Source organism: Rhinatrema bivittatum, chromosome 3, assembly GCF_901001135.1.
Source record: "Rhinatrema bivittatum chromosome 3, aRhiBiv1.1, whole genome shotgun sequence".
Lineage (NCBI taxonomy): Eukaryota > Metazoa > Chordata > Amphibia > Gymnophiona > Rhinatrematidae > Rhinatrema > Rhinatrema bivittatum.
Window position 1 is genome coordinate 273,088,183 of NC_042617.1, and position 20,052 is coordinate 273,108,234.

General features: G+C 45.4%; 1 protein-coding gene across 7 annotated transcripts in view; it reads right to left on the reverse strand.

The window, feature by feature from the left end:
- Nucleotides 1-20,052, reverse strand: part of KMT2D (lysine methyltransferase 2D) — a 610,975-nt gene that overhangs the window by 273,982 nt on the left and 316,941 nt on the right. For all 7 annotated transcript variants that reach the window (XM_029594656.1, XM_029594657.1, XM_029594655.1 and 4 more), the window contains one exon: nt 1,448-1,618. In XM_029594656.1, the coding sequence (XP_029450516.1) occupies nt 1,448-1,618 (171 nt within the window). The remainder of the gene's footprint in view (nt 1-1,447; nt 1,619-20,052) is intronic.

Below are 20,052 nucleotides of genomic sequence, written 5' to 3' on the forward strand. Positions count from 1 at the left end.
CATCACCTTCAACCATAGGCGTGTCCACTTGTTTGGTAGACTGGAGCTCGGTATACTGATCCACATCCGGTCCCCAAGGATCCTGCAGAGGGGAGTCCCCCCTCATCCGAATGGTCCGAAGATGAACTGTCAGCCGGACAGGAAATGGACCGGAGAGGGCGTTTGGCCTTTGTGGCTCCTACTCCAATTGGAGACTTGAAACGCTTCCGGGTCGAGATGGCCCCTTTACCCACCCGCGAAGACACTGGTGTCACATGAGGAACCTTACTGCCCTGACGCCTCGCTGCTTTCCGGGCTTTAAAAGGCCTTATGGAGCAACAAAACAAAATCGGAGGAGAACGAGGAAGACATAAACATAACATACATAGAAACATAGAAGACTCATCCGAGTCCTTCCCGGGGTCATCTTCAGAGGAATGCTCCTGAGCACCTGCAAATCGCACCCCCCCCCCCCCCCCGAAGGTCCCAAGCCATGGTGAGGAGTTCCCCTCCCCAAGTGCGGCTCTCCCCTGCTGTCAAAGTTCTTAAGATGGCCTCTGTTCCCACGCTGAGGAGGAACGGGTCTGAGGGCTGGTGCTGTGACTCGAACCTCTCAGGCTCTCGGCACGCTTTGGAGCTGCTGCCGTGCAAATTTTCATCAATAGCCCTCCCTGAGGTTCCCTCTCCTCCCTAGAGGCACTCAGTGCAAACGCCGGCTTGCAATAGCTGCGCACGCATGCTCCTGCATGCAGAACAGGCTGCCCCATGCGGCATGACCAGCAGACCAAATTTAGCCTGGGAACCTGGACGTAAGCGGAGGCTAGAAAATCGCTCAGGAGCCCAGTGGTACGCCACGGCCGGACTGCGAGGGGAGGGAGAACACTGGGCCAGTCGTAACAAAGAAAAAAGAAAATACCTCTTTTTTTTTTTTGTGTGTGAAGGCTCTGTGCTTCTTCCCTCTGAGGGTGAGTGAACCGAGCTCCCCGGTGTCACCCTCAGCCGTGGGCAGTCACAGGGTTCTCAACCCTCTGCTCCTCCACCTCTAATACCAGGGGGGATGGTCCCACCAGGACCTGACAACCCCTGGGAGGTTTAAAAGGTATCCTGTTCTTTTTCTTTACCTTTTCTTTTTTTTTTTTTTTTTAAAGCCAAAGTTAATCAAATCTGAAAATTAAAACCTAAAAACTAAACCAGACTAAAGGGTTTTGCACCTCCACCATCTGCTGGAGACAGAGAAATACTGGCAGACTGTAGGTAGCACCTCAGGGTATGACACAGAGTCCGTTAAAACTTCTCTGTCTCCATCTGCTGGAGGGGAGGCAAAACCCAGGAGTCTAGACTGATCTGGGTCTGTTCAGGGCAGCTGAGGCCCTCAGCTGCTCTGTTCAGGGCAGCTGAGGCCCTCCCTTCAGTATGCATAAACACAGAAATTAGACAATGGCTATGCCTGATGAAGGAAGGCTATTACCTGTGCTACCTGGTAGGGCTGCACTCCCCGGGTTGACAGATCAAAGGCTGGACTGGTGGCATCAGCACTCCAGGAAGCCTGGGATGCAGTGGCTGCCGCCGCTTCCTTCTCTTGACGTAGGTTGTTCCTCTGGATCTGCTGTCGAATAAGGAGTTCCCGCAGTCTCTGGCGCTGAAAGGGAGGAGAAATGGGGCAAATTTGAGATGGAGAGACTAGCCTCAATATCAAGCACATTGTCCTCCAATACATCCAATTTAACTATATCCAGTCATCAATTGTGGGAAAGTGCACATTCCCTCTTTCAGGCTACAACTGAGCAGTTTTACAGTTCAGTTTTGGAAAAGGGTACTTACATATCTATAATTATGGTTTTCCAAAGAAGGCATCTCTAAAGAGTCACACCAAGGAGTCAAGTGAACTGGTGAATGCTTATGCCAAGGTAGCCAAGACACATGAATGTAAGAGAGTAGATGATAGAATAAGAACTGACCCATCCAGTCTGCCATGTTATTCCTATCTCAAAAGCAAAGCAACCAATCGCATTTTTTTTTCCTTCATGGTCTATGGCAGGGGTGGCCAAATCCGGTCCTCAACAGCCACAAACAGGTCTAGTTTTCAGGATATTCACAATAAATATGCATGTGATAGCTTTGCATGCTCTGCCCCTACTGTATGCAAATCTCTCTTATGTGTATTCACAGTAGATATCCTGAAAACCTGACCTGTCTGCGGCTCTTGAGAACCAGCATTGGCTACCCTATAGTGAGAAAAGTGACAAAGCATAAAAGTGCAACCACCTAAAGAAATCAGGTTAGTACCTTACTGACTGAGAAAGCCATGGTTTCCAGACCTGGTGAAAATATCAGTGGCAGAGTCTTATACACCATCTCAAGAAGAATATCATTATAATAGGCCGGTTCTTCATTCAAACCTAAAATCAATATCTGATGGTCTGGAAGCTTAGGGGCTTTTCCTAAAGATAAAAGGCTATTCAGAGAGATCAGTGAAATATTTACTGAAATTAAGGCTTCCAAAATAAAGCTTACTGCCCCATTTGGAGAATGTCTGTTTCCTAGTGTCAGGAGAAGAACATTTGCCACTAAATTTTCTTTAGTGAACATTAGAATTTTTGTTTGGTGGTCTTGATGAAGGCCTAATTGTCATCAAATTAAGGGTGCAAGCAGCACCGCTAACAGTGTATAGGGTCCAACTGTAGGAAAAGCATTATTCTCCCACCAAGATATAAGGTTCTTCTTAGCAGCTAAGCTGCTTGAAAGGAAAATTGGTTCTTACCTGCTAATTTTTGTTCCTGTAATACCAACAATCAGACCAGACAAGTGAGTTTTGCATCCCTACCAGCAGATGGAGTCAGAGAACAAAACTTTGAGACCCTGCTACATAACCGAGAGTACCACCTGCAGGCCCCTCAGTATTAACTGGTACCCAAGCCAAAATTAATCTTAAAACCCCTAGCATGGGCAAATAGATCCAAAGGGTTGGAAACCCCCCAAAACTGCAGACTTTACTCATCCACCAACCAAAAAAAAACAAAAAACAGTGGAACTGGAACACCGCAGATCCTGCCCAAAAAGGATTCTTTTTCTTTTTTAATTTTTTTTTTTTAAAGTAAAAACTTGAGTATCGACTTGGCAGAAATTCAGTCTTTCGGCATCAACGGGGTGAGTCTCTGAACTGATCTGTGGTAATACAGGAACGAAAATTAGCAGGTCAGAACCAATTTTCCTTTCCTGAACATACCCAGATCAGTCCAGACAAGTGGGATGTATCCAAGCACCCCTAAACTGGGTGGGAACCCAAAAGACCCACGTGTAGAACACTCAAAGGACGCCTCATCTTGCACCCTTACATCTAATGTCTGGTGAAAGTATAAATTGAGGACCATACTGCAGCCTTACAAATCTCCTGGGGTGACAGGAGCTGATACTCAGCCCAGGACGGTGCCTGCGCCCTTGTGGATGCGCTCTCAAACCCACAGGAATCTGGTAACCTTTACGGATGTATGCTGAACAAATCGCCTCCTTAAGCCAACGAGAAATGGTAGCCTTAGAGGCTTTTTCCCCTTTCTTCACTCCGCCATACAAGACAAAAAGATGATCTGACCACTGAAAATTTTTTGTAACCTCTAAATAACGTAACAGAATCCGCCATGCATCCAAGAGATGCAACTCTGTCCTGTGGGGAATCTCTCGACAACGCCGGAAACCCTGGTAGCTCCACAGTCTGACATGAAGAGACACCACTTTTGGTAAAAAGGAAGGTAACTGTGCACAATGAAACCCTGTCGCTGTAAATCTGCAAAAACTGATCCCTACAAGACAAGGCCTGCAGCTCCAAAATCCGCCAAGCAGAACAAATGGCCACCAGAAACACCGCCTTCAGCATCAAATCCTTCAGGGCCACTCTTCTCAAAGGCTCAAATGGGGCTCCACAAAGGACCAGAAGAACTATGTTTAGATTCCAATCTGGGCAAATCTTTCAAACCAGTGGTGCAAATGCTTAACCCCCTTCAGATACATCCGGATGAGAGACAAGCGTCCAATCACGACACTTGCCCCTGAGTGAACCCAACTCAGAAATCTGCACGCGAAGCGAGCTGTAAGCTAAATCCTTGGACAACCCCTGTTGCAAGAACTCCAAAATATGGGGAACATCCACTGCCAGGGGGACCAAACGTCGCTGAAGACACCACGCTTCAAAAGCTCTCCAGACCCTAACATATGCCAGGGCGTAGCAGGACTCCTAGCCTGCAGAAGCATGAAAATGACCTGCTCAGAATATCCCTTCAGATGCAGTCTCTGCCTCTCAAAAGCCAAGCTGTGAGACAGAAGTGATCCTCCCGATCCGAGAGTAGGGGCCCCTGACGCAACAACCCTGGTAGATGAACTAGTCTGAGGGGTCCCTCTACCGCGAGCTGCACCAGATCTGTGAACCACGGCTGACGCAGCCATTCTGGCACTACCAGCACCACACTTCTGGGATGTGTCTCCAATGCACCTCATGACCTGATAGACGAGTGGCCACGGAGGAAACATACAGAATTCCTGTCGACTGAGGGCACACCAGAGCATCGAGGCCCACCGAGCCAACCTCCTTTCGTCGACTGAAAAATCTCTCCATCTTTGAGTTCACTCGTGTCGCCATAAGATCCAGCTGGGGAACGACCCATCTGGTGCATATGTGATTCCAAGCCTCATGGGACAACTCCCATTCCCCTGAATCCAGCTATTGCCTGTTGAGGAAATCCACCTGCACATTGTCTACTCCCGCTATACCACTAGGCCTTCGAGATGGCACTCTGCCCATGCAAACAATCACCAAGCTTCCAGCACCACTGCATGACTCTTCGTACTGCTTGCCAACTGATGTATGCCACTGCTGTCGAGTTATCTGAGAATGCACGAACCATCCATCCTCTGACCAGGGGCAGGAAAACTTCCAGGGCTCGGACCACCCTCGTCTCGAGGCGATTGATGGACCAGGACTTCTCCCCTGGTAGCCAAAAACCTTGGGCCAACCAAACCAAACACACTACCCCCCAACCTGAGAGACTGGCATCCATGGAAACCACCATTCAGTCCAGGAGTTCAAGATCCATTCCCTTCTCCAAATTGCAACGAGATAGCCACCATGAGAGACTAGACCTGGATTCTCGTACAAGGGGCAAGGGAAGATGGTACTCAGACAATGGACTCCACCTGGACAACAGCGCACATTGCAGAGGTCTCACGTGCACAAACTCCCAGGGAACCAAATCCAATGTGGAAGGCATGGACCCTAGAACTTGCAAATATTCCCACACTGTTTGAATCGCCAGCCAAAGAAGGTGCCTCACCTGGGATTGCAACTTCACCACTCAGTCCACTACCAGGAAGACCCTGCCCTTTTGAGTGTCAAATACTTAACAACTGGATGGAAACCGTGGTAATAATGTAACAATCTTATCTACCTTATAAATGGGCTCTGACCGACGGCCCGCAAATGCGCAGTAGAGAGCAGCTCTACCGCGACGTCGGTCAGAGTGGAGCGTGCCCGAAAAAAAAATGGTGCTGGGAGGAGCAGGAGCGGCGGTGGCGAGGAGCAGTAGCGGCGGCGTGAGCGAGGGAGGGACACCCCCCAGGAGATCTTCCGTCTGCCGGTTGTGGATGAGCTGAGAGGGGGAGTGACTGAGGGGATGGAGGAGAGGGGATGGAGGAGGGAGGAGAGAGTGAGGGGAGGAGGGGAAGGAGAAGAGACAGAGGAGGGGGAGGGGGAGGGGGGAGGAGAGAGTGGGGGCAGGAGAGAGGGAGGGGAGGAGAGAGGGAGGGAGACTAGAGGGGGAGGGTGAGAGGGAGGCAGGGAGAATAGTGAAGGGAGAATAGAGGGGGGGGGGAGAATGAGGGGGAGGGAGTGGGAAGGAGAATGAGTGGGAAGGAAATGGACCGAAATTTTTTTTTAAATGTAGCCTGTTGTTACGGGCTTAACGGCTAGTCTATAATAAACCATGTTTGTTAAAGATGCCACATAAAGATGTATTACTTGCAACAATAACCCTCATACGGGAGCCCACTCTTAGTGCATAAGACGTGTATATTTTCTTTTTCACTTTAAATCCATGGGATTTTTAGCCCAATCCAAAGTGAATAGCTCACCATATATATTGAATAATCATCGGGTTTGTTGCAGTAGTGAACCCTAACCGTTTTTGCTTCTTTTTCTTTTACTCTTTTTTTTAGGTTTCTTATAATTCACAATTTTCTCTTATTTATAGAGTTCACACTTCAATTGATTTTTTATGTTCTTCACACAATACTTTTCACTGAAAAATATATCCACAGATAACAAAAAACACTTATTGTGATGTTGAATCATATTGCAACTCCATATGCCCTTTTTAAAACGCCATGTTCTGTGCCACAGTTTCGAACTCTTCTGTTGCCCCTTCTGTGGCGAATTTGGTAATGAATAAATTGGAAACTACATGTTTATACATCTTCATATTTTGAAAATATACCTTTTTGGGTGCGTTATATTGATGATCTCATGTTCATTTGGGAGTCAAGTGAAGATCAATTGCAAGCATTTTTTGTTTGGATTAATTCAATTGATGTTGATTTAAAATTCACTTTTAAACAGAATAAAAGTCATAGATTTCTTTTTTGGACATTTTAATCATCAAAGATGGCAGTACAATAAAAACCTCTCTATATCGAAAAACAACTGAAAGAAATAATTTACTTAGATATCATAGTTTCCATCCAAAAGCATTTAAAAACGGTCTGCCTGTAAGTCAGTATTTTCGTTTGAGACGTATTTGTTCTTCAGATTTTGATTTCAAACAGCAATCATATTTTGGCCAAAAGATTTTTGGAAAGAGGATACCCACTTTCAGCAATACGGGCGGCGTATAAACGAGCATGGTATTCTCCCAGACAATCTCTGTTAGAATATCAATCTAAAAAATCAATACAACGTGATGTTTTGGTGTTACAACACACGGATCAGTCAGCTGCTATTATTAAGAGTGTTCAACAACATTGGCACATATCTTTACATTCTGTTTTCTCGGAACCCCCGTTGATATCGTTTCGGAGAGGTTCAAATATAAAAAACTTTGCTGTTCGGGCTACACCTATAATTCATCAAATAACATCACAAATGTTTGGTCACAAATCTTGTGGCTGTTGTGACATGTGCAATTCAACTATGGAGGGACTTTGATGGCAACATCCGGTTACTAAAGAAATTTTTCGGAGAAAACTTTCTTCTGACTAACACACATAATATAGTTTATGTTATACAATGTGGTTGTCCTTTATTATATGTTGGACACACTTCAAGATCAATTAAAATTCGACTACGGGAACATCGGAGTCGTCTTAATACAAAGAATATGGAAGCCCCAATGGTTCAACATTGTTTGACTGCTGGTCATGATTTTTCAAATCTGATTTGGATTGTAATAGATCATGTTTCAATTTCTTCACGTGGAGGTGACACACGTTCCTTATTAAATTATAAGGAACAATATTGGATTTTTAGATTAAACACTGAACATCCATCTGGAATGAATGACACCACTGAATGGATGTCATTACTGTGAAGAAATGTCATCCATTGGCTGCCATTAAAATAGCAAATGGGTTGTGATTGGTTCAATTTTAAGTCAATCAAGGCTTTAAATATCTTCCTCCATTTGTTTGTATGGCGGCTCCATTTTTTGAAGTATACCAGAAACGCCAAGAGGAAGTTTATCCGCAGAGTAAAATGTATTTAAAGCTTGTGACAAAAATGAAAGATAATTGTTGATCTAATTTGTGCTTTTCTATATTATAATTGATTTGAAGCCTGAGCCCCTGACTAGTCCTTTAAACGAAACACACGCTGTGTTGGGTGCTGTGGTGAAAGCAGTTCAAGTTCGAAACTGCGGCACAGAACCGGGCATTTTAAAAAGGGCATATGGAGTTGCAATACGATTCAACATCACGATAAGTGTTTTTTGTTATCTGTGGATATATTTTTCAGTGAAAAGTATTGTGTGAAGAACATAAAAAATCAATTGAAGTGAAATAAGAGAATAAGAGAAAATTGTGAATTATAAGAAACCTAAAAAAAAAAGAGTAAAAGAAAAAGAAGAAGAAAAAACGGTTAGGGTTCACTACTGCAACAAACCCGATGATTATTCAATATATATGGTGAGCTATTCACTTTGGATTGGGCTAAAAATCCCATGGATTTAAAGTGAAAAAGAAAATATACACGTCTTATGCACTAAGAGTGCACTTCTGAGTGTCGAAGCAGGCCCCCAGATACACCAAGGATTGGGTCGACTCCAAGTGATTCTTTGTCACATTTATAACTCAATCCAGCAACCCTAAGATGTTCATCGCTCTCTGATGCAACCTCTCGCATTCCTCCTTTGACTTCGCTCAAATGAGCCACTCCTCCAGGTATGGATGTACCAAAATCCCTTCCTTGCGAAGGGCTGCTGTCACCACCATCATCACTCAGGTGAATTTGCGAGGTGCTGTTGCCAGACCAAAAGGGAGGGCCTGGAACTGAAAATGCTGACAACACCATGGAACAACGAAAGTTCTGATGCTCCTTCCGAATAGGAATGTGTAGGTACACCTCCATCAGGTCCAGGGATGCCAGGAACTCTCCTTTGCAAACTGCTGCCACTATGGTATGCAGCGTCTCCATGTGAAAATGCGGAACATGAAGGGGCTGGTTCACCTTCTGTAAATTGAGAATAAGATGAAACGTGCCCTCCCTTCTTGGGAACCACAAAGTAAATGGAATACTTTCCCTGCCCTCGTTCCACAAACGGGATGGGGACTATGGCGTTTAGGGTGAGCAACATCTGCAGCATCCCCCACATTGCCTATTTTTTGTTGCGAGAGAGAACGTGGGATTCCACAAAGGGCTCCCTTACTGGGCACGAAAATTCTAGAGCGTTGCCCTCTCACCATTTTCAGGACCCAACAGTCCAAGGTAATCTTTACCCACTCCTTGTAAAAGGTGGACAATCTGCCTCCTACGGCTTCTACGCAGGAGTGGAAAACTCTGGCTTCATTGCGCTGACTTTACACCTCCGGTGCCCTGAACGGCCCCATCTGACCGACCTGCGAGCTCTATGAAAGAACTGCTGGCACCCACTGCCCCGCTTTGCAGAGGCACTAGAAGAGGACTTGCCAGACAAACTTGCGCGAATCCCGAAACCGGGTACAAGCTGGAAAAACTCTTACTGGACCTCTTCTCCTCCGGCTATCTGTTCCTTTTCGACTCTCCCAGGACCTTCATCAATTGATCCAAATCTTCCCTGAATAGGAGCTTCCCCTTGAATGGGAGGTTACAGAGCTGGGCCACAACAAATTCACCGACCAATTGCGCAACCACAGATGTCTACGGGCTGCCTCAGCTGAAACCATGCTCCTAGCTTACGTACGCACCAAATCAAACAGTGCATCTGCCACATAAGCAACCCCGGCCTCCAGGTGGGCCACCTGCAAGAGACCGCTGCCTCCTGACGCCGCACGATCCGGAGCCTTCTGCACCCAACACAGACAGGCCCTCTGCAAACTGGCACAAATGACTGCTCGAAGACTCAACGCAGAGTCCTCAAACATCTGTTTTAGCTGAATCTCCAGCTTGCGGTCCTGCACATCCTTCAACGCAGCAGCCCCTGCCATGGGGATTGTCGTCTTCTTGGTAACTGCCCCATCCAATTTCGGTACCTTCAGGAGGTCCAAAGTCTCTTCCATCAAGGAGTAAAGCTTAGTCATTGCTCTGCCCTCTTTCAGACCCGCATCCAGGAAGTCCCACTCCCACCAACTTCCGAATCTACCTGGGTAAAGGAAAAGTGCTTGTTGGACCTTTCAGCCTGTCCAGGATCAGTTTAACTCCCTCATTGTCTGACTCCTCCTGAGTCACCTTCACGCCCAATTCCTCCAGAATCTGAGAAATAAGAGGCCGCAGCACCTCTTGCTTGAACAATGCACCACCCTCAGGTTGTCCCCTTCAGGGACCAGAAACTCATCCGGGTCATCAGGGTCCACAGTGGGGGTCAGCGCTGCATCTGGATCCACCCTGTGCTGACTGAAATGATAGAATGGATCAAATTGGTGGAGGGGTGGCACTATGTTAGAGAGTATTGAGTCAAACAGGATAAAAGTTCTGCAGGAAACTTCATGAGGAGTTAAAAGGGGATGGCCTCAGCCATAACCATAACAAACCACGCAAATGACAGATCCTCAAGTGGTGACCGCCACCTCTCTTCTGGGGGCAGGGGCTCTGAGAGGGGGGTTGTCAAAGTACTCAGAAGACAAGTCTGGAGTCATCATCCCAAGGGTCATAAGGACCCTCCTGGGCCAGGATGCCAAGGACGAGGGCCATAAGGGGTATCGACCCTGGGCTCCGAGGGCTTCGAAGGGCGCAGGGTCACCAATGGCACAGATACATCCCCAGCATCGAGGGGATCATCTGCCGTGGCAAGCCGCAAGGGCCTGGCAGCAGCTCGGGGAACTGTGGGCAAGGGCACCCGGCTCCAGTGGTCTCATCCTCCTCAGAGGACCAAGGGATCAGGTTCGCTGTGGTGGAGAGCATTGAAGGCCCCTTGGGCACCGGCTGTGTTGGTAGGGCGCCAAGGATGTCCACACGCTCCTGCAAGGGTGCTAACATCAATGGCAGAGGCTCGGGAACCAGTATCAACACCTTGCAGAGCTTTGAGCACTGCCGACTGCACCCTAAAGTCCAACTCCTTCTGGAAGTCTCCTTAGAATTCTACCTATCAAACACAAAGTAGTAAAAAAAAACATAAGCTCAAGCTTCAGCCATGGCTAAATTAGGACATCGATTCCAGAGTTATTTTTTCCAGCAGTTGAAGCAACCATAAGCCTTAGAGTTTTGCAAATTGTCACCCAGTCCATATGAAGAAAGCTCCAGTATTATCCTCTGGAAAGCTTCCTGGCTAAGGAAGTCAGCCAGATTTTCTTCTACTTGTACAATATGTACTGTTTAATTGTAGGAGGCTCTGCTCCACCACTCTGAATCATAGGCTGGTCTTCTGAGCCCCCAACCAGCTCCAACAGCACATCTGTTACATAAGCTACTTCTATGGGATCATCCAAAAGCACCCAAACTGCCAATTCCTTCTTTAAGGGCTAGATATGTAGCACAGCCATCCTAATAGACCTGGAATCCTGCCTATTTATAACTATAATGATTCCTTTTTGACCCTAAACTTTAAAGTTACTCTATCGCTAAAATAAGCTCTCCTGCCCTCTAGGCCAGACCTGGGCAAGGGGCGGCCCGCGGGCTGAATCCGGCCCGCCCACTGCTGAGAGCAGACGGGGAATGAGGCGTTCATTCTCCGCTCCCTCGCTCCCCGATTGGCCGGCCAATCGGGGAGCGAGGGAGCGGAGAATGAACTGGTTTGTTTTTTTTACAGCGTCCGGGGGGGGAGGAGGGAGTGACTCGAGCGAAGGCACGCTGTCCGATTGGCCGGTGCTGGGCAAGCCTTGCCCAGCACCAGCCAATCGGGCAGCGTGCCTTCGCTCGAGTTTCTTTCCTACATATGACACGGAGTTTTTTGCCGGTCCGCGGCGCGCGCTCCCGGTCTCTCCCGCTGCCGTTGCCACTGGGCTGTCAGCACGTTCAAGCCCAGTGGAAACAGCAGCGGTGTTGGAAGAAGCTATGGCACCCGCGGCTGGCCTTTTCTTCTTCCCGCGCCTGCCCCTCCCGTGACCTGAAACAGGAAGTGATACACGGAGCGGTGCGCGGGAAGGAGAAAGAGCCGTGCCGCGTCGGCTGCAGCATCGGCCCCCGAGCAATTGAACCAGCCGGCAATCGAGAAGAGTCAGCAGCATGAGCCTCCCGCGGCCGAAGGGATTCTTCTTTCTTGGCCTGCGGGGGCTCATGCTGCTGACTCCTTTCTCGATTGCCGGCTGGTTCAATTGCTCGGGGGTCGATGCTGCAGCCGACGCGGCACGGCTCTCCTTCCCGCGCACCGCTCCGTGTATCACTTCCTGTTTCGGGTCACGGGAGGGGGGCAGGCGCGGGAAGAAGAAAAGGCCAGCCGCGGGTGCCACAGCTTCTTCCAACACCGCTGCCGTTCCCACTGGGCTTGAACGTGCTGACAGCCCAGCGGCAACGGCAGCAGGAGAGACCGGGAGCGCGCGCCGCGGACCGGCAAAAAATTCCGTGACATATGTAGGGGGAAGAGGAAGTGAGTAAGAGAGAGTGAGAAGCAGCCAGCCAGCCTGTGTGTGATTGAGTGGTCAGAGAGCTGATGTGTGTTTGTATGTGAGAGACAATGAAAGTGATTGCTCAGGGAGATGACTGATGTGTATGTGAGAGGGTGAGGCATTAGTCAGGGAGGTGACTGATGTGTGTGTTTGTGAGTGAGAGAAAAAGCATGGAAGTGAGAAGTCTGGGTATGTGGGAAAGCATGAGCATAAGAAGCCTGGAGTTGTGGGAGTGAGAAACCTGGGTGAGTGTGCATGCATGAGAGAGAGAGACTGCTTGGTAAGGTGACTGTGTGTGTGAGAGAAAAAGACTGGTGTGTGTGAATGTGATTCAGGGAATGAGAAGCCTGTGCAGGTGGAGAGTGAGCATGGAAATGAGAGAGACTGGTTGGGTGTAACAGAGAGAAAGTGATTATGGGAATGAGAAGCCTGTGCATGTGAAGAGTGAGCATGGGAGTGAGAAATCCGGGTGTGTGTGAGACACATCATGGGAGGGAGAAGCCGGTATATCTGAAAGAGAACATGGGAGTGAGAGACTGGTGTGTGTGTGTGTGTGTGTGTGAGAGAGAGAGAGAGAGAAAGTGATTTTGGGAATGAGAAGCCTGTGCATGTGGAGAGAACAAGCATGGGAGTGAGAGACTGGTGAGTGAGTGTGTGTGTGTGTGTGAGAGAGAGAGAGACAGAGAAAGTGATTATGAGAGTGAGAAGACCATATATGCAAGTAGAACACGGGAGTGGGAAGCCTGTGTGTGCGTGTGTGTGTATGGCATGAGAGAAACTGTTCAGGAAGGTGACTGGTGTGTGTGTGCCAAAGACTGTTTGGGAGATGATTGGTGTGTGAGAGACAGAAACTGGTCATGGGGGCATGACTGGTATGGTGTGTGTGTGTGAGAGACATGGGCACTAAGGAAGAGGACCATAAGTATAGAGCTTAGCTTCTACTGCTGCTTCTGGTGTGTGCCATGGCCTGCAGGGAAGGGGAGTAGGAGAGCTGCTGGAGGGGGTAAGTAAAGGTGGCTTTAAGTTTATTTTTCTTGACTGCCATTTTAATTGTGTGATGTCTGCTTTTTTGAAATATTTTATTGGTGTTTGGAGAATGTTTAATAGTTTTTATGAGTTTTTAATTGTTGGATGTTATTCTGTTCATAGCTGTTTAGAAACATTTATTCTGCTTATTAGTATAGTTTTACAATTATTTCTGTTTGGGGATCTATAGCTGCTTGTTAGTTCTGTTTTCCTAATAAGAGGTGTATTGGTGTTTAGGGTCTGATGTAATATTTGTAGTGTTGCCTTTTCATAGATAGGGTTGCTCCTGTTTGAGTGTATTCCATAATACAGGTGTAACTGTGTGCGGATTAGTTTATGTGCATTACTACAGATCCTGGGAGTATGTTAGGTCGGTTCTGTGTCTGTTACCGAGATGAGATATTTTGCTAGCATGTAAGCGTTTGTATCGGTCTTATTTGTTGTGTTTTCTCAGAGGACATACATTGGTGGTAAACTGCTGTCTTTTCATAAGTAGGGCTATTGAGAACTGAGTTAATTATATTAGTCCGGCCCTCTAAAACCATCCCAATTTCTCATGCGGCCCCATGGGAAAATTAATTGCCCACCCCTGCTCTAGGCTCATGTCCAATGGGAGCACAACCCACTTGGAAAGCTGTAGATTCATCTCTTGACAGACATATAGGAATAAAACCCCCAAAACAGCCTCTCCCTTATGAAGAGAAGAAAGGGGAAACAAATGTCATAGTCCTGCAATTGTGGGGACCAGTGAGACAGCGGGCATTTCTGAAGAGATTGCAAGAAAGTCCTGGGCCAAGGAACTAATTCTAAGGAGATAGCTATAAAACCAGGAGCTGAAGAGAATTACAAAGGAACATAAGAAATTGCCATGCTGGGTCAGACCAAGGGTTCATCAAGCCCAGCATCCTGTTTCCAACAGAGGCCAAACCAGGCCACAAGAACCTGGCAATTACCCAAACACTAAGAAGATCCCATGCTACTGATGCAATTAATAGTAGTGGCTATTCCCTAAGTAAACTTGATTAATAGCCGTTAATGGACTTCTCCTCCAATAACTTCCACACCTTGGGCGAATACAGAGAAAATCAGCGGTGGAGTCAACAAGTAGCTACTCTCTCCTAAGACAGAAGACTCTGCACATTCTTCAAAGTAACCTCTTGTGGACTTTCCTGATGACAATGTAAAGTAAGCTCCTGAGCTGTCTAGGAACAAGAGAAACTTCCCTCATTTCACTATCATAACAATGGAATGAAATTTCTACAAACAAGAATGGAGTGCCAAAGACCTTTGAACTCCTGTGAGATCCAGGATGGACCAGAAAGTAAACATCCTTTACCAAAGCCAAAGCAAATGGAGTACAGACATAGGCCCTGAGCCTTGTGCAGAACTGCAGCCACAGTGTCCCAATGCTGGAGTCTCTCAAAAGCATCCAAAACAAACCCACCCTTGGAGACCAATCCAAAGAAGAACATTTCAAAGTGTTGAAGATGAGCAGAAAATTCTCAGGAACACATTCTGTACAACCTCCAGGCCACACTAGCCCAATGAGATGTGGGTCCACTTCCAGGAATACTGTTGGAGACAGCCACCTACTGAGACAATTTCAAAGGGACCGCCAGAAGACCCAGTACCACCACTCTTCTGGAAGCCAGAAACCAAACTTGAAGATTCTGGGGCCTGGATTTGCCCAGATCCTCTCCAGACAATAACTTCCCTTAAAAGGTCACATACTGAAATGGATATCAGAGCTGCATAGCCAAAACAGAATCTGCACCATAAAGACAGAGACCATTGAACTAGAAGAAATCCTAATGAGGTCATACGTTGAAGTCTACCAAAAAGGTTAGCCCAGACTCTAACCAAGGCTCATAACAGACAGCCACCCTGTTTAATATATCTCAGATCACTCTGTAAACTTCTAGGAGGGTTAGATCTTCAATATCGCCTTTATGCAGATGAAATAAAATTTTTCTTTCCCACAACATCAGATGATTCTAACACTGGGCTAATTTTAATATGTCTACCATAAACAGCTGGTTCAGTCACAATAGACTTTCCTTAAACCTAACCAAAACTGAGATCTACCTTAGTAGAGTACATCCAATACATCTTCCCACCCCACTATATGTTTTCAAGGCCATACTATTCCTGTTATCCAGGAGGCTCTAAACTTAGGAATCATCTTTGATTCAAACCTTTTGTTTGAACTGCACGTGAAAAAAAAGTGGTACAGAAGTCCTGGAAGTTATAAATCATGTGCAAACAATTTTAGAACAGTTCTTCAATCTTTAGTTATCTCAAAACTATTATTGTAACTCAATCTACCTAGGCTTGCCTAAATATACTCTAAAAGCCCTTCAAGTGATCCAAAATTCAGCCGCGAGAATTCTCACTGGTACCTCAAATTACGATTATATCTAACATTTTGTCATTACTTCATTGGCTCCCCACAGAGCAAAGGATACAATTTAAGGTTCTTACCATGGTGCACAAAGCTATAAGCAGTGAGGCACCTGCTAGTATTAACTCTTTGCTAAAAATACATTACCCTACAAGAGTTTTAAGATCTGCAAGCTAGTATTTGCTAGACATTCCAAGCTTTCGAGAGAGAATATTCTTTCAGTCATGGCCCAAAGTGATGGAACTGTCTACCAATCTCTCCCATACATAACCAAGTTATTAAGTGTTTAGGAAGAACCTAAAGAACCCAAAGACTCAGATGCTGTTTTACATGTTAATGTTTTTGTCTATATTTTAGTTTTTGATGTACAGATCTATGAATGTTTTATTTTTAGCCGTAAGCTGCTTAGATCCTAGGATAATGCAGCATACAAATTTTTAAAATAAAAAAAATAATCAGGCTGCTTCTGGATTCCCCAGGAGCTGCTACATTTAGTGCAGCATGCCACAAGACCTTTACCTTCCTCAAAAACCTGACTGACGAAGATTACCATGGCAAAGTTGGCTTTGGGAAAAATCAATATTCCTATCCTGCAAACCCTTAAAAACAGCACCACTCTTCGCTACAATAGTAGCTTTGTGGTTTATGGCCGATAGCAAAGACATTTACTTGAATAACCCAAAGTAACTGTTACTGTCCTTCAACGAGAGAGGAAAACAGCTTGCTCATGATCTCACCTCCTTTGAGCATGCGTTTAACCACTTAATGGAGTGGAATGACTTAGGAAGCTTCTTCACCTTCTTTAGAGCCTCCTCCCAGAACTTCCTCGACCTTTGAATTTACTATGCAGAGCAAAAGGCCAACCTGAGGAATAAGTGAGACTAATTCTCCTTTCCAAAAAAGCCTTATGGCAGAGAAGACCCCTCCCATCTGAGGCTTCCCATGAAACTATGTCTCCATATCTTTCCTTCCCACCCTCTTCCCCCCAAAGGAGTCCAAGAGGAATTCCAGAGAGGTAAACCCTCCAAGTGATCCAACACCTCACTAGTCAGTACAGAGAGCTTGGGCACTATACTCCCCCACTTCCTCCTCCATATGGAGGAAAGCTGGGACAAGACCTCAGCCAAGGAGCACCTGAAACCCCTCCCTACTGGGCCTCTGTATGAGACAAAATCCTGGTACATAATTTAAAAAAAAAACAATCAGGAAACAAAACCCTAGGGGAGAGAAAAAGGTTCGCATGGGCTGACATGAAATAGAGACAAGGGAAATTGCAATGTAGTAGTGTAGGAAATTAAAAGTGGCAGTAGTCCCACAGTCTGCCACAAAAGCAGAAGCCAACTGTCCCCTTGCACTACCACTTTTCTGCAGGTGTGCAGGAGACCTGGAATTAAGCCTGAGCAGACTCTGCTAAAGAAAGACAGACAGCAGGACAAATCAGCCACACAAGTGGGATGATGTCATTTGATGGCCCTAACATGGATGTGCTCTCTCAGAGCATAGAAATATAAGTCTTTATGAGCATTTATGGGAATTTCCAAGCACCTATCCCCACGCAAGTCTCTTCAGTCTTTTCAATATCTGAGCTTCAGCTAAAGAAAGGAGGGTAGGATTGTGTGGCTGATATGTCCTGCTCTCTATGGAGAACACCTGTTAAAGGTAAGCAGCTTTGCTTTCTCCATGAATAAGTAGAAACAAATTCAACCACACAAGGTTTGCATGAAGAGATTTTCGGTTCTCTTTTTGAGGAATATGCAATTTGGTTGGATATTGGATGAGAGGAGAAATGTCATTATTTAGAGAGATTTGACAAATTATGGTCCTATTGCTGATTACTGATTAAATAAGCATAAGATACTTAGCAATCAAATTAAAAAACTCTTAGATTTGAACATGCCCACTCCTTAAACAACTCTGAAAGCAAATTTTAAAAAAATTCTGAACAAATTAAGATGCACAGAGAAATATAGCAAGATGGGTGCTATATCCAACCTTTTGCACTGAGGGCCACATATATGAGATTATCTTCCTGATAGTGAGAAGTTGTATGGTGCTCTCAATGTAAAGAGCTCCTGGTTCTGAGAACAAGTCCAATTTTTGGAAGCCAGTGGCTTACCTGAAGTAGCTGAGGCAGATAGAGAGGTATACAGAGGAGACCTTCAGGAACATAGTACAGCAGGTTCCAACTCCAGCCTAGCAGCCCTGGAGCTACGTTCACCTGGAAGACTACTTTGGTGGAGCAGGAAGTGATTCTGTAGCTAGGATCTCCAGGTGGTGTGTTTATCCTCTCTCACTAATATGTCTCCATAGCCATGTGCCATGAAAGAAGATTAAGACTGCCATTATAGTTGGTGATTTGATCAGCATCGCCCCTCTCCACTGGAAAGGCTGAGGTTGAAATGGCTGCAGTGAATTCTGAGCTGGTTGTTAAGCAGTTTTGGGTTTAGCCCTTTATAGCCTGTTCTGCATCTGCTAAAGTTGCTGTGGCTGAAAACATGGTCTTTGGTATGAGTAATACAGATAATCTCTGAGGGTAATAGAACTACTTTTTGTATGTTTGCAACTTATCTGAACATGCCATACTGGGCCAGACCAAGGGTCCATCAAGCCCAGCATCCTGTTTCCAACAGTGGCCAATCCAGGCCATAAGAACCTGGCAAGTACCCAAAAACTAAGTCTATTCCATGTTACCATTGCTAATGGCAGTGGCTATTCTCTAAGTGAACTTAATAGCAGGTAATGGACTTCTCCTCCAAGAATTTATCCAATCCTTTTTTAAACACAGCTATACTAACTGCACTAACCACATCCTCTGGCAACAAATTCCAGAGTTTATTTGTGCTTTGAGTGAAGAAGAACTTTCTCAGATTAGTTTTAAATGTGCCACATGCTAACTTCATGGAGTGCCCCCTAGTCTATTATCTGAAAGAGTAAATAACCGATTCACATTTACCCGTTCTAGACCTCTCATGATTTTAAACACCTCTATCATATCCCCCCTCAGCCGTCTCTTCTCCAAGCTGAAAAGTCCTAACCTCTTCAGCCTTTTTCCTCATAGGGAGCTGTTCCATTCTCCTTATTTTGGTCACCCTTCTCTGTACTTTCTCCATTGCAATTATCTTTTTTGAGAAGATATTGGATCTGACGTGGCTGCTGGTTTAAGATCTGTAATATTATACAATGATTTTTTATAATATTGACAGTTTAACTATCTCCAAATGGCCATCAGCCAATTTGTCATTTTCTTGTCCCACAAAACAAATTGACTACTCCATTAATAGACTAAAAGAATTATTCTTTATAGTGAAACTCCTCAACACTAGCCCTGTTTCTACTGACAATTATCTGTCTGCACAAACAAGGTCTTCAGAGTTATTTGTCAAATATCTAAAAAACAAAACAAACACCTTTCATACCCCTGTCAATGATAGGATTCAACCTATCAGCCCCCTACAGCTTCTTTATGGTCTAAATTTGAATGTGTTTCTCAAACAGAAATCTTACCATTACCTTCTAAAAGCCTCAAACTGTCCTCTGAATCCTTGCTTCACAAGCCTATTAAAGTGCATCTCTAGTGAATTTCACAACTCAGTACCCTTACTAGCATCTCTGACACTTCCTCCCTCATTAAAAGCTGAATCAGTCTGCCCTATACTAAAAAAGCCCAATGTTGATTCCACTACTTTTCAAAATTTTTGCCTGATTTCCTCACTTCCTTTTTTACCAAAGATAACTGAACCTAACATACTCACATAAATTGGAATAGACGGAAGTGTACTCAAATGGTTCTCCTCCTTCCTAGCTGACAGGACATTCCAAGTCAAACTGGGCAACCACTTATCTGACATCCTCCCAATCAATAAGGCTCTACACTCTCAGCCACACTTTTCAACATTTATATGCTTCCTCTATGTAAATTACTAGCAGAACTAGGACTCAACTTATTCACTGATATACAGTTCTACATTCCTATTGCCAAATCAATGGAAAATACAGCATCTACACTCTAAACATACATGAAGGCAATATAACAAAAGTTATCTGAGCTTAAACTAACACTAAACACACACAAAAAAAATTGTGTGGCTATGAAGAAGCCACTATTAGTTAAACCACCACCCTTAGATCTGGGTAATTTTCACATTACAACTTCTGAACAAGTACGGGGACCTAGGAATACAGATCGATGAGATCACCACAAGTTAATTAAAACAGGATACTCCAAGCTGTGAATATCATTGGTTGACATCTTTACTAACATTCCAGGAATTACATATCATTTTACAAACACTAATATTCTCAGACAGATTACTGCAACTCCCTATTACTAGGCTTACCTTCAGGACTATTAAAACCATTACAGCTACTACAAAATGCCTCAGCAAGATTTTTATTAGGGCCAAGGAAATTTGACCGTATCACTCCCTCGCTGATAG